The following is a 14,820-nucleotide window of genomic DNA, read 5'->3' on the forward strand; positions in this document are numbered from 1 at the left end:
GCACTGCTGCTTCACAGTTCCAGGGACATGGGTTTGATTCCCGGCTTGGGTCACTGTCTGTGTGGAGTTTGCACATTCTCCTCGTGTCTGCGTGGGTTTCCTCCGGGTGCTCCGGTTTCTTCCCACAGTCCAAAGATGTGCGGGTTAGGTTGATTGGCCATGCTAAATTGTCCCTTAGTGTCCTGGGATGCGTAGGTTAGACGGATTAGTGGGTAAATATGTAGGGATATGGGGGTAGGGCCTGGTGGGATGTGGTCGGTGCAGATTCGATGGGCCGAATGGCCTCTTTCTGCACTGTAGGGTTTCTAAGATCTTCTAAGATCTTCGGACAACATCTGGGACTGGAAGAGCCCCGCCAGCGGGACTGGAAGAGCCCCGCCAGCGGGACTGGAAGAGCCCCGCCAGCGGGACTGGAAGAGCCCCGCCAGCGGGACTGGAAGAGCCCCGCCAGCGGGACTGGAAGAGCCCCGCCAGCGGGACTGGAAGAGCCCCGCCAGCGGGACTGGAAGAGCCCCGCCAGCGGGACTGGAAGAGCCCCGCCAGCGGGACTGGAAGAGCTCCGCCAGTGAGACTGGAAGAACACCGCCAGCTGCAAGGGCTGGAAAATCCTATCCCATTGCCTTCAAACAGTGCTACAAAACTTCTAATAGATTGCAGGATCACAAAGAGATTGGAAAATATGTACAAATTGCCAAAGGTGCCTACAAAAGGATGAGAAAAAAAAACTTTTGAGCAGCTTTTGGCTTTATGGGAATAGGCTGGCCTAAAGAAACACAATAATCCACTATTATAATTACATTCAGAAGCGAGATGCAATGAGGATCCAATTGAAAATGATGAAATTTGGAATCACTTCAAGGTGGAAGATTCAATGTAAAATGGAATTTTTCTGGAAACTTTAAACCACAAGAATAAATGCCAAATCATAGCCAGACATTCTTCATCCTATTACATTTCAGAGTTTTTTTAAAAACCAGAATAAAGATGAAACATTAAAGCTTCCCATCCCAGATGCTACAATGAGACATTTGTCTACTTCTTTTAGTGATGTGTATTTTGAGCCCAAAGCTAACAAGCCCAGATTTAACTGTTGCCGGAAGGAAAACCATACGCCAGTGGAGTGACCCTGTTCTTATCACTCCTGCACTGAATAGAACCATGGAACAAAGTGCTCTCAAGAGTTTAAACGGATGCAGGAGAGTACCAGCCAAAGTTCAAGTTGACCAAATTCCATCAGAGTGGAGTATCTTTCACTTGTGTTCAAAACAAACAAAATGAAAACAAACACAACATCACAAGAAGAAATAATATTTTGGAACCACGCTCAGTTACGGATCTTGTATGCTCAATGTTGCGACTCGATATTATTTATTTCCCTGTTTATCTTGCCTTTTTTATTCTCCTTTTAACCTTGATGGGATGCTGCACTCTGGGTTATTGCCTTTCAACTTGCTGGTTCAGTAACAGAATTGTAGCAATGTGCATCAGATGCCTTCCATTTGAAATGGAAATTATGAATAGGTTTGGGTTCAGGTTAAAAGTTCCCTCTGAAACTACCTGAGCTATAAGAGACATCCTAAAACATACACACCTGACTGCACTGTTCCATTACCTGCCTGCATCAGTTTAATTAGGATTCTTCCCCACAACACAAGAGTTCATGCAGTTGTTCTGGGATGCTCTCCCCTGGAAAGAAAGAATGGACACTGGGAGAATTCCCAAGTTTTTCTTCAAACTTTACATCCACTGGAGAAGCCAAATGGAACCTCAGTGCCTCAGGTTCCATTTGGCTTCTCCAGTGGATGTAAAGTTTGAAGAAGAACTTGGGAATTCTCCCAGTACCACCCTCAGTACCTCAGGGTGGCACAGTGGTCAGCACTGCTGTCTCAGCACCAGGGACCCCCAGGTTCGATTCCCAGCTTGGGTCACTGTCTGTGTGGAGTTTGCACATTCTCCCCGTGTCTGCGTGGGTTTCCTCCGGGTGCTCCGGTTTCCTCCCACAGTCCGAAAGACGTGCTGATTCGGTGCATTAACCATGCTAAATTCACCCTCAGCGTTCCCGAACAGGCGCCAGAGTGTGGCGACTAGGGGATTTTCCACAGTAACTTCATTGCAGTGTTAATGTAAGCCTACTTGTGGCACTAATAAATAAACGTTCACTTTAGTTAAATGCAATGCTGATGAAACACTGAAGTACCCGCCTGGATAATGTGCAAAGTCCCTGGAGTAAGACTTGAACCCACGACGTTCTGGCTCAAAAGGTGACAGTGTCACTTACTAAGCCAAGTTTGACACAAAAGCCCGGAATCAATTCTTACTCAAGTGATCCCAGATGGGAAGGTACTACCAAAATAAGAATACAAAGTTAGCCAGAGTCGCTTTTTATTCTTAGGAGGTAGGCAACAATGGGAAGGTAGTTTCCCATTCCAAATTGCCCACAGGCACTACATTAACCTCATAGTGTAGTGACTGGAGTCAAATGTTGGCTGGACCAGGTAGGTTAGGCAGGTTCCAGAAGAGGATTAGTGAAGTGCTTGGGTTCTCCCAATAAACTGGTAGAACTCACCATTATTTTCCTGGATTCACAAGACTAAGTGAATTCAAATTCACAACTTTCTATGTGAGCTGAAAACTTCTGCCTTTCTAGTCCAGCAACATAACCACCAGCCTACTGTAGAATCATAGAGTTTTACAGCAAAGAAAGAGGCCCTTTGGCCCATCATGCCTGTGCCAGCACTTGGTCTATGTATACTCGGCCTTGTATACTATGGTGTTTCTAGTGCTGATCTAAATGCTTAAATAACTTAAACCACTCCCCCCACCCCCAACAGCATTAGCAAACCTCCCTGCAAGGATATTGGTCCCATTCCCATTCAGGTTCAACTCCTCTGACTTGTACAGGTCCCACCTTCCCCAGAAATGGACCCAGTGATCCAGGAAACTAAAGTCCTCCCTCGTGCACCATCTCTTCATGGATTCAACTGCTCTATTCTCCAATTCCTATACTCACTCACGGGCACATGGCACCAGTAGCAATCCAGAGATCGCAACCTTTGAGGTTCTGCTTTTCAATCTGCTAGCTAGCTCCTTAAATTCTTGCTGCAAGACCGCATCCCTCTTTCTACTTATGTCATTGGTATCAATGTGAACCAAGACCTCTAACTATTCACCTTCCCACTTCAGAATGCCCTGCAGCCTTTCAATGACATCCAGGGCCATGGCACCAGGGAGGTAACACCATCCTAGAGTTATGTCTTTGGTTGCAGAAACACTTGTCTGCACCCCTCGCTATTCAGTGTCCTGCACTATTGCTCTTCCACTCATACTCTCCACCCCTCCCTTGTGTAGATGAGCCACCCACCTTGCCATGAACCTGGCTCTGGCTGCACTCCCCAAAGGAACCAGCACTCTCACCGTCTTCCAACACAGAAAAGCAGCTCTTGAATAAGATACTTTCCCGGCTACCTGCCAGTCTCCCTTCTTCTGACTGCTGGTTACTCATTCCCTCTTTTCATGGACGAAAAGAAATTGGTTTAGGTTGGAGGGTCACAGTTTTTTTTTTTAACTGGTCGGTGCAACATCGTGGGCCGAAGGGCCTGTTCTGCGCTGTAATGTTCTATGTTCTATGTTCTTTGACTGCAATCCTTTAAGCTGCAGGGTGCCCATGTCTAAGAATGTACTATCCACTCTACAATCGTGTTATCTTATGTGGCGTGACTTTGAATGGTCCACACGATCATAACATGAGACCAGGACCTTCTTCGCAAACTGGGACAGGTCCATGAAGTTCAGTCTGAAAATCACAGTGCTCTATAAAGGGACTGTACATTGTTTGAACACGACTTACCACGTGACAATATATACTGATCGTAGGACTAGGCAGCCGACCAGAAAGCCGTACATGACCTGTAAAACAGGAAAGGAAAGGAAGCATTGAGCACAAATAGACAAGATGCCTTTGAGAAATTAATGACTTTGCAATCATCATTATATTAGCACATAGAAACAAATAAACATGCCTTTCCATTCATCAGGTTAAATAAATAGTTAAGCCTTACACTTTTCACCACTATTACAGATTTTACAATGACCCTTATTGCTACATCAGGTTTATCTTGGCAGAGAACACTCGCTCTGCTGTAGAACTGTAATGCACCTTCCAAGAAATCTTCACTTGTAGTTAGGATTCAAATGGAAGATTAGTGAACCAGGCAAATGAACAAGGTCCAGCAGAGGGCAGCAGAGCGGCGACGCTGATTGGCCGTCAAGGGTGAAGATTTGCATCTTCGGTGCAGTCAGTATTTCTAGAAGGGAGACCCGAGTAAAACCAGTGGTTTGTGGAGGAGCTGTTGTCAAGAGATAATTAAACGGACCTTTGCATGGTTCCCCCCCACCCATTATGATTCCTGGAGTGGGTGGGACGGGAAAATTCCCCCCATGGAGTCTGTGGACAACCACAGAATGCTGTAACAAAGCTGAGTGGTCAGGTTGCAATGGGACCCCATTCCCAATATAGAGTGATCAAATTATTCAACAAGGGTGCCATGCAAACATCCACACAAATGAAAGACGAAAGGATGCTTTGCAGAGTAATCCAGTCTCTTCTGACTATTCTTATTGAAATGTTCATTTATGCCACATCACAAATCACAAGCATTTTCACTTTAGAAATGAGATTCACCAAATAAAGTCTACACCCACACATCTACAAAAGGCTCCATATCAGAAATCTTTGCAGCCTTGTGAAAGTCACAAGTGTTACACATCAGTAATTAGTGTGGCAGAGCCAGACTTTGTCCAACTGTGGTCTGAATTAGAGGGGTTACACAGATTAGGCAATGTTGAGTTTCAGTTTCAAGTCTCATTGAAGCATCTGTGGAAAGCAAAGATTTCTCCTCATCGGATGGAGGTGTGGAAAACAGTGAAACTAATCGTGATTTTAACACAAATATGGAATTACTGGAATACTTTGGACATAGGACGAGGAAAGATACTGAGATTATGGGAAGTCATTGTATATGCATTATAAAACCATTATTCAGATAATAAGCTTATTGATATGGGTGGCACAGTGGCACCTTGATTAGTACTGCCAAGCACCTGGGTTCAATTCCCGACTTGGGTCACTGTCTGTGTGGAGTTTGCACATTCTCCCTGTGTCTGTATGGGTTTCCACTGGGTGCTCCGGTTTCCTCCCACAGTCCAAAAAGATGTTCGGGTTAGGTTGATTGCCCATTCTAAATTGCCCCTTAGTGTCAGAGGGACGAGCTAGGGTAAGTGCATGGGGTTATGGGGATAGGGCCTGGGTGGGATTGTGGTCTGTGCAGATTCAATAGGCCAAATGGCCTCCTTCTGCACTGTAGGATGCTATGATTCTATGGTGTGACTTTAAAATAATTTGTATGGCTGGGTAGACTAGATGTGGAGATGCCGGCGTTGGACTGGGGTAAACACAGTAAGAAGTTTAACAACACCAGGTTAAAGTCCAACAGGTTTATTTGGTAGCAAAAGCCACACAAGCTTTCGGAGCTCTAAGCCCCTTCTGATGCTGAGAGCTCCGAAAGCTTGTGTGGCTTTTGCTACCAAATAAACCTGTTGGACTTTAACCTGGTGTTGTTAAACTTCTTACTGTGGGTAGACTAGGGCAGAGTTTATTTAGCATATCACACATGGAAAATACTGCTCAAGATAATGTATTCTATTGCTGAGCCAAAGTATTCCTTAAACACCTCAAATTGCTTCAAGCAGTTGTAAGACCAGTAAGCATAATGACACAATCTTCTATTTTGTGGGCCTTGGTCTCATTGTTACCGATGAAACAGGTCACTGCTCCGACAGAATTGGTAGCATCAGTGGAACAATATTCTTGTAAGAATCAGCATCATAACAAACAGAGGTGTTAACTTTGGCAAAGGGGATGAAAATGCAAGGATTACAAGGATATTGTTCCAGTGATGCTATTAGTTCTGTAGGAGCTGCCCCAACTCACCATATGACGTTTTACTGCTTCCGAAAAAATCCCCAGGTTTAATTACAACGTCTGCGGGAGTCATGGGGCAGTGATCCAAAACTAGGACTCCGCCCCATCCTACCCAGAGATTCACGAAAGACAAGTACAGCATCACAACTGCTGATCTGGTTCAACCAACTCAGTAAGAGTTTTAACAACACCAGGTTAATTGGACTTTAACCTGGTGTTGTTAAAACTCTTACTGTGTTTACCCCAGTCCAACGCTGGCATCTCCACATCATGTCAACCAACTCAGTCAGGCCAGACTGAGGATTTACATAGAACATAGAACAGTACAGCACAGTACAGGCCCTTCGGCCCTCGATGTTGTGCCGAGCTTTGTCCGAAACCAAGATCAAGCTATCCCACTCCCTATCATTCTGGTGTGCTCCATGTGCATTAGGAAGAGGAAGAGAATATTTTCAGAGTGAATGCTGATGACCACTTTGCAGCTCACATTTTAGAGAGTCACAGCACCAACCTAGAGATTTGATTCTGTTGATAATTGTGTTTTTTTAAGTTGATAACTACAACTTGTATGAAAAAATAATTACCACCTTTTTGCAGTCAGTCTGGAAGATTCATTGAACTTTATTATACTTCATTGGAGATTCTGTTGTCAGAATATTACATGTTCTAATCCCTTTGAGGCTTTTAGAAAAATCTTCTAATAAGAAAGTTCACCACCTGTCAGACTAACTCAATAGGATGTGACTAAAAATCAGTGAGCTGCACAAGGACGCAGTGTGCATGAGTAATTAATAATCAAGCAATCATTCGAAAATACAGGTTACTGGAGGTCCCAACAAGCCTGCGCTGATATGCGATTTCTATCCCTCTGTGTCTATCAAGATGCATATTAAACGTTGTGCCTGCTTCTACCACCTCCACTGGCAGTGCATTCCAGGCACCCACCACCCTCTGTGTGAAAAACTTTCCCTGCACATCTTCCCTGTACTAACCACTTCTCACCTTAAACCTGTGCCCTCTTGTAGTCGACCCTTGCACCCTGGGAAAAAGCCTCTGACTATCTAACCTGTCTATGCCCCTCATAATTTTGTAGACTTTTATCAGGTCACCCCTCAGCCCCATCTTTCCAGTGAAAATAACCTGAGTTTATCCAACCTCCCCTTATACCCAAAACCTCAAGAACAAGCAACGTCCTGGTAAACATTCTTTGCACTCTCCCTAAAGCATCCACATCCTTTTGGTAGTGTGGCGACCAGAACTGCACGCAATATTCCAAATGCGGCCGAACTAAAGTTTTATACAGCTGTAACACAACTTGCCAACTCCTATACTCAAAGCCCTGGCTTCCCTCCCCAAAAAATATACCTGGAGACCAAACATCTGAAAGCAGCACTGTGATTCTGGTACGGTGATATTACAAGTCCCAATTCCATGTCATTGATTACATTCACACTAAATAATTAAATTGAGATGAGGTGAAACGTTGGGTTAGAAACTGGCTCGTTTGCCTTTGGTATCTGGGTTTAAACCAAGCTGGAAAGGATGGATCAAAATTCTGATTTGTTCCCTAGCTGTGAGACTACACAAGATGAGTTTTGGTAATTTGAATGCAGTTCTTTGACCCACAGAACACTGGGATTAAAACGGTACTGGCAAAGAAGGCCACAGCATGGTTGGTGTCGGAAGTGGGAAAGTGAGACATAGATGCTCTACTGAGGCTGTAGTTAAGGGTGCATTGCAGGACTGAGGTAGAGGGAATGTTGGAACCTTTATTACTCACATTAGCAGCCAAAACAGAAAGTGACCCATCCCTAACCATTTTATCCTTCATTTGATGAGCGCACACATAAAAAAGACTGAACAAGTTCCATAAAAATATTGCATCATAGATTCTATGGGCTGTGGGGATGGAGCAGGGAAATGGGACTAACTGGATTCTATAACAGTTGTGTGTGCTAAGTTGATATGGCAACGCTGCAGTGTAGAGATTTCCAGTAAAAGTATTGAGGTGATGGAGCTGGGCATTTTGGACTGTTCTGATACAGATGGAAATATAATGTCCTTAGTGATATAAATGCTAGTGTTACAATTTACCCTTATGAAGGAGGCTATTCGACCCATTGTTCCCATGCAGAACTATCCATTAGTCCCACTCCCCTGCTGGTTACCCATAAACAAATAACTTTCCCCCCTTCAAGTATTTATCCAATTTCCTTTCGAAAGTTACTATTAAATCTTCTGCCACCACCCTTTTGGATAGTCTATTCAATACCATAATAACCTGTTGCATTTAAAGCAGTTCTCCTAAATTCGCCTGATTCTTTCGCTAATTGCCTTCAATCCGTGTTCTCTGGTTGTCAACCTTTCTGATTTGTTCCTTTAACCTGGTGTTGTGAGGCTTCTTACTGTGTCAACCCTTCTGCCATGGAAAGAGTTTTTCTTTAACCTCTATCAAAACCTGTGTGATATTGAAGTTCATGAATCTTCTCTCAGATTCTGTAAGAGGCATTTGTGTCCCTACAATCTGGGAAGCACTTTTACTGGGCTTGTATTTTGTAACACAGCATCTTGGCTTAGGGACTGCAATATTAAGCTTCTTCACAATGTGGTATTTTATTCAATGATTCCACATTTACCATTACCTGAAAACCTCCTCTCTTTTGGAAAATGAATTGAGGGTAATAAGAAGAAGCCAATTGTAAATCAAGAAATCAGTCTGTTTCATATGCAAGAGAGGAATGAGTAGAATAGTTTTTTTTCCAATGAAGTTCAATCTACTTCACATCACTCCAGGATCCTCCTGTCTGCTGACATTCATGAAAGGAAATTGTGGGTTAGTGTGCCAACAAGCAGACTAGACCAGATCCTTTAAAAGGGAAGGAAGGCAGGAAAATATTTTAACAAGTTTGAAACCTGGGTAAAGAAGTTCCCTCTTCAAGAACAAGAGTTTGACGCTTCACTGTCCAATTTGGAAAGGAAAAATACCAACAACTGTGTTAAAACCCATCGCTTAGTAGCAGTAGCACCGTACCAGGAACAATTCTCTCTGGTGTTTGCTTTCTCATTCCTCTACAAACAAAAGTGTTTGCCCAATGTTCATTTTCATGAAGAAAGCACCCACACTCCTGACCATCTAGGTAGTGTCTAGCCAGTTTAAACCATGGAGCCCTTTGAGCCAGCGGATGCCAAATGAAGTATGATTAGTCCACCATCTGGAGCTGTCAGCACGGTCCAATGCACTACAATTTCTCACAAGCTAATCTGCAATGTTCTTTGATGCTCTTGGCAATGTTTCTTTTTTTAATTCTTTCATTGGATTTGTGCGTTGCTGGCAAAGCCAGCATTTATTGCCCATTCCTAATGGCCCTTGAGAAGTTTGTGTTGAGAAGGTTAAGTTAACCTGGTCAGTGATTTATAAGCAAAATGTTGCAACATGCTCAGATTGTGGCCAAGATCTGACCGTGTAATGTGGATCATGCAGAGGCTGCATCATGAGAATCAAAGTGCTGGGTGAATGCTGTTTTATAGCTCAAATTACCCCAGCAACCCTTGTTGCGGTAAAGCAGGGGAAATTTACTGTGCAACTTTACTAAACCTTACCTCAGAATGCTTGATTTGGACAAGGGAAAAATTCCAAATTATTGTGGTTTAGATTAAGGAGTGCAGTGTTTTTGTATTGAAACATTGCCACTGTCGCTATAATAAAACCCCTTCCTTCCCCCTTTGAAAAACATATTTAACCATCATAAATGAAGCAGATATATGATCTTCAGTTTAACATCTGACAATCAAACAAATTCAAAATAACTTTCAATAAGTGCCAGAGGTAACCACAAAATATGTGTACATTATGAAATACAGATGAGCGCAGTGCTTTGGCCAATCTGCTAGATTCAGATGTAGAAGTCAATAACCCTCCTCCATCACAGCACCCAATTACCCTTGAATTATATCAGCGATTTTGCTTCTACTATTGTAACTTCATTCAATAGCAGCATCAAGCTATAATTTGCAGCTAATAGCAAAATCATTTTTTGTCTAATTACATAGAATACAAAGCACAGAAATCGACTATTCGCCCAACTATGCTGGTGTTTGTACTTCACACAAGCCTCCTTTCATCTGTCAGCATATCCTTGATTATAACTACTGCTGGAAATATTAATGCTTGCAGTGAAGTAATTTGCTATTATATATTACTGCAGTGCAGAACTGCAACACTCTCTAGTTTACATCGCAAGACATTTTCCTAACTTGAGATTGCGAAGTATAAATCTGGCTTAATTTTAAGAGGACTCTGGTCTAATGAATTGCTAGTGGAAGCCACTGGACTCTGCCACAGGTTACCTGATGTCTCTATTGTCTCTGGCTCTCCCCATGCCCTAGATCATAAGGGGCATCAAACTGGTCAAATAGCCAATAGGCAACCCATTTTGTATGCCTCCGTTGCCACTCTCCTTCCTATTTATGCAATGTCCTTAAGCTTTATTAGCTCTCCAAGACATCTGATTTGATTTGATTTATTACTGTCACATGTATTAACATACAGTGAAAAGTATTGTTTCTTGCGCGCTATACAGACAAAGCATACCGTTCAGAGAGGAGAGTGCAGAATGTAGTGTTACAGTCATAGCTAGGGTGTAGAGAAAGATCAACTTAACGCGTCAAATCTGGGTTTTTGTGAATCCCTGACTGTCACTGCCCCGCCACTGGTAGCCACATCATGAAACTCTTGAATTCCCTCTGTAAATCTCTTCTTCTCTCTAATGCCTTCTCCTGCCCTAAGATGCTTTCTAAGATCTACTCCTTTGACTAATATTTTGGTCACTTGTTCTAATACCTCTGTGAGGTTTGGTGCAAAATGTGTATATGACACTTTTGGTCAAACATTCCAAGATGTTTCATGTTTTAAAGGTGCCATGTTACAATCCCAGCCGATGTTAATACTGGACACATCAGATCCCAGAATGAAACCTGGTTTAATAGATCCCAACTTTTCTTTTGCATGGAGGAAAGTTAACGAACAAATTCACAGGAGTCTGATTAACTTTTAACACAAAGAATTACAAATTTGTTAATTAGAACATAGAAAAGCTACAGCACAAACAGGCCCTTCCGCCCACAAGTTGCGCTGAACATGTCCCTACCTACTAGGCTTACCTATAACCTTCTATCTTACTAACTTCCATGAACTTATCCAAAAGTCTCTTAAAAGACCCTATCGAATCCGCCTCCACCACCACTACCGGCAGCCGATTCCACGCACCCACCGCCCTCTGAGTGAAAAACTTACCCCTAACATCTCCTCTGTACCTACTCCCCAGCACCCTAAACCTGTGACCTCTTGTGGCAACCATTTCAGCCCTGGGTAAAAGCCTCTGAGAATCCACTCTACCAATACCCCTCAACATCTTATACACAAATTAAACGTTTGTTATTACACCAGGCAGACAGGTTGGCAAGATCTCATTGTCAACACAAGATTATGATTCAAATTCCCATTATTCCTTTACCCCAGTAATATCTTTGCAGACACAAACTAGTTAAAAGTTACCATGGTTTGAAGGACTTCTCACTTGGACTGTGGAATTCGTTATCCCAAAGTGCGGTGGATGCTGGTACAGTGAGTAAATTTAAGGAGGAGTTAGACAGATTTTTAATTGGCATGGGGTTGAAGGGTTATGGAGAGAAGGCAGGAAAATGGGGATGAGGAGCCATGATCGAATGGCGGAGCAGACCCGATGGGCCGAATGGCCTAATTCTGCTCCTATATCTTATGAACTTATCAACTTACGAACTGGCACGTTGTAAACTGTTTTCTTCCCGTGGATTTCTGGGCATTCACTAGATGCTTCTCACCCAACTTGTATCTCTCCCCAAAACTGCGCTCTAAACTCACTGTTTCTTCAATTACAGAGCAAACAAATTAATTCCCTAAACTCAATTTTCTAGCAGTGCCCCTGTTAAACTGATCATTTTACTGAGTCCTACTCCTGTCCCAACAGCCTTGTAGTTTTATTTCTCAGAGAGCTTAAAATCCCTGTTTTCTCTCTTTGGCACACACTGAACACTCCACTATAAATGAAAAGTGCAGCCAAAGCAGATTCAGACGTTTCTCATATTATGAGCCAACAAATCTCACTGAAAAGGAGGGCGGGAATTTCTGGTCACGCTCGCCCCAAGACCAGAAAATTCCACCCGAGGTCAACGGACCTTTGCATTGTCTGCCCCCACCCGCTACAATTTCTGTGGCAGACGGGACGGGAAAATTCTGCTCGTAGTCTTTCTCATGAGGGTTTCCAATCTCCACAATTGAAGATCTCGGCTTTGGAATGTTTTCCAAAAGCCACTCCCATTCAGGTGGTTTCAACAATGGCCCACCTCTCAGGGTTTCAATCTCATCTTCCGAGATTCCTTTCTCCTGGATTTCTGAGTATACTTAAGCATGATTTCAAATCTTCGGCCATGCCAAGCAGAACATCATAGCTTCAAAGGGGTACCGTTGTCCAAGTGGCTCACAGCATGGAGTTCCCAATTTTCAACAACCTTCTTGGATCTTCGAAGCGTCTCTAAAGGCCACTTCACTTCAAGTCTGCTCAATGCAGCTTTCTCTTTAACTCAGAAACTATTTATCTGCTTCTTTCTTTTATCTTATCTTAATGGGACCTATTCCTCATCCCTGCTTTTGTCCCTTATCTGGGATTTCCTTCTGGTCTCCCTGTCCTCCTCTGTGTTTGGGACCTTCTCCCTTCTCCATCCTGAGTCCTGCCTCCTGGAATACCTAATTGATAATGGCATTTCCATGCAAGTCATCTGACTTGGGTTTTTTTGGCACTGTTCTCTTTCCTTTCTTCTGCACAGGTCTGGTCCTCAGCATGAAGATTTCAAAATAATCAAACTGCACAAGTGCTGCCAGTTCCTGGTCAGAGACTCATTGGGAACTGGAGTTCCCGGCCTTCAACTTTAGATTAAGGCAGGTATTGAAGTTTCCTCACTATTAATGCAAATTGTTGAATTTACAAAAAAATCAGGTGGGGTTTTAATTGGGTACGAACACTTACTTGGTGAGATATAGCAAGAGCATAGTGTGGCAGCATGGTGGCACAGTGGTTAGCACTGCTGCCTCACAGCGCCAGGGACCTGGGTTCGATTCCTGGCTTGGGTCACTATGTGGAGTTTCCCTGTGTCTGCGTGGGTTTCCTCCGGGTGCTCCAGTTTCTTCCCACAGTCCTAGCTTAGGTGAATTGGCCATGCTAAATTCTCCCTCAGTGTACCCGAACAGGCACTGGAGTGTGGTGATTTTCACAGTAACTTCATCGCAGTGTGTGTAAAACTAGTTGTGACAATTATAAATAAACTTTAAAAAGAATCAGCACCTTGCAGAAAGACTGGGAACGAGGAGGGAGGTTATCTACCAGCACCTCCATTAAGTATGAAATTCACATTGAGCTGCAGAATTGCCATTCTCTCATCAAGCACTTCATCAGTTCCATGACTGGGTGAACTGGTTAACTTAAGCATTTGGAGTCTATGAGACATCACAAACAACAACCTTTCACCATTTCCACAATCACACTGCAAAAGGGAAGCTGTGATGGGCAAGGCCAATCAAGCCAAACAAAGCTTGTAGGAGTCCCACCATTTGGTTTCTCTCCCAAAGGATGCTGTCTCCTTTTCTAAAAGGGAAGCAAATTCTCCTTCTCAGGCCATGTTTTCCTCACAGGACAAATCGCAAAGCATAACCAATAAAATTGGACATTATGACCTTACATAATGGATGAAAGTACTTTGAAATAAAATGCGAAAAAAGGAATTCAATACCATAAAAATGTTTTGCTAACAGAAATCTTTGACCCATTGTTCTAAACCATTTTCAGCTGTGCTGGGAGGGAAGTCAATTTGCAACACTGCTACTTTGCACCATGGGGATTTTTGGCATTTTTCCTTCATCCTTGGATAGCTAAATTCCTTGCAAACAGAATCCCCACTGCCTTCAACCCTTCAAAATTGGAAAAAGTTCCCAGTGGGATATATTAACGAGTACTGGGATTGCTAAATAGCACTGATGATGTAACTGCCAGTGCTTGCGCAATAGACATCAAGCTGTGCTCCTGCTCTGCCCAAGATTGCAAGAAACTACAAACGGTTGTGAATGACGCAAATCAGCCTCCCACCCATTGACTCAGTCTACTCTTCTCGCTGCCTCAGCAAAGTAGCCAGCGTAATTAAGGACCCCAAGCACCCCGGACATTCTCTCTTCCACCTTCTTCCGTTGGGAAAAAGATACAAAAGCCTGAGGTCACGTACCAACTGACTCAAGAACAGTTTCTTCCCTGCTGCCATCAGACTTTTGAATGGACCTACCTTGCATTAAGTTGATCTTTCTCTACATCCCAGCTATGACTGTAACACTACATTCTGCACTCTCTCATTTCTTTCTCTATGAACGGTATGCTTTGTCTGTACAGCATGTAAGAAACAATACTTTTTACTGTATACTAATACATGTGACAATAATAAGTCAAATCAAACCTGAGAAATCTCTCAATTTGAACAATCTGCCCAGGTAGGCACTCTCTGCTGGAAACCTGAATGGTCTCCAATGCTCGGGATCCAGACCGACCATCACCAAGGCAAGTGATGTGCTGCAGCAAGTGACTGGCTGCCAGCATGCTCATGGTTTCTAGAACCTCTGTATATGGTGCCACATGCTATAAATGCAACATCAAGACATATCACCTGATCCATTCGCACTTGTAATCACTGTGTGTAATCTTGCAAGTGGAAGCCTTGGCTCAGTAACAGCAATCTTTCCACTGAACCAGAGATAGTTGTGGATT

At 43.3% G+C, this 14,820-nt stretch overlaps 1 protein-coding gene across 1 annotated transcript in view; it reads right to left on the reverse strand.

Annotated features, from left to right (window-relative positions):
* The window catches only part of acer3 (alkaline ceramidase 3), a 183,959-nt gene that overhangs the window by 23,372 nt on the left and 145,767 nt on the right, over positions 1-14,820 (reverse strand). Inside the window, exon 7 of the mRNA XM_078222578.1 lies at positions 3,848-3,906. Coding sequence (XP_078078704.1) covers positions 3,848-3,906 — 59 coding nt within the window. The remainder of the gene's footprint in view (positions 1-3,847; positions 3,907-14,820) is intronic.

Source organism: Mustelus asterias, chromosome 10 (genome assembly GCF_964213995.1).
Source record: "Mustelus asterias chromosome 10, sMusAst1.hap1.1, whole genome shotgun sequence".
Taxonomy (NCBI): Eukaryota; Metazoa; Chordata; class Chondrichthyes; order Carcharhiniformes; family Triakidae; genus Mustelus; species Mustelus asterias.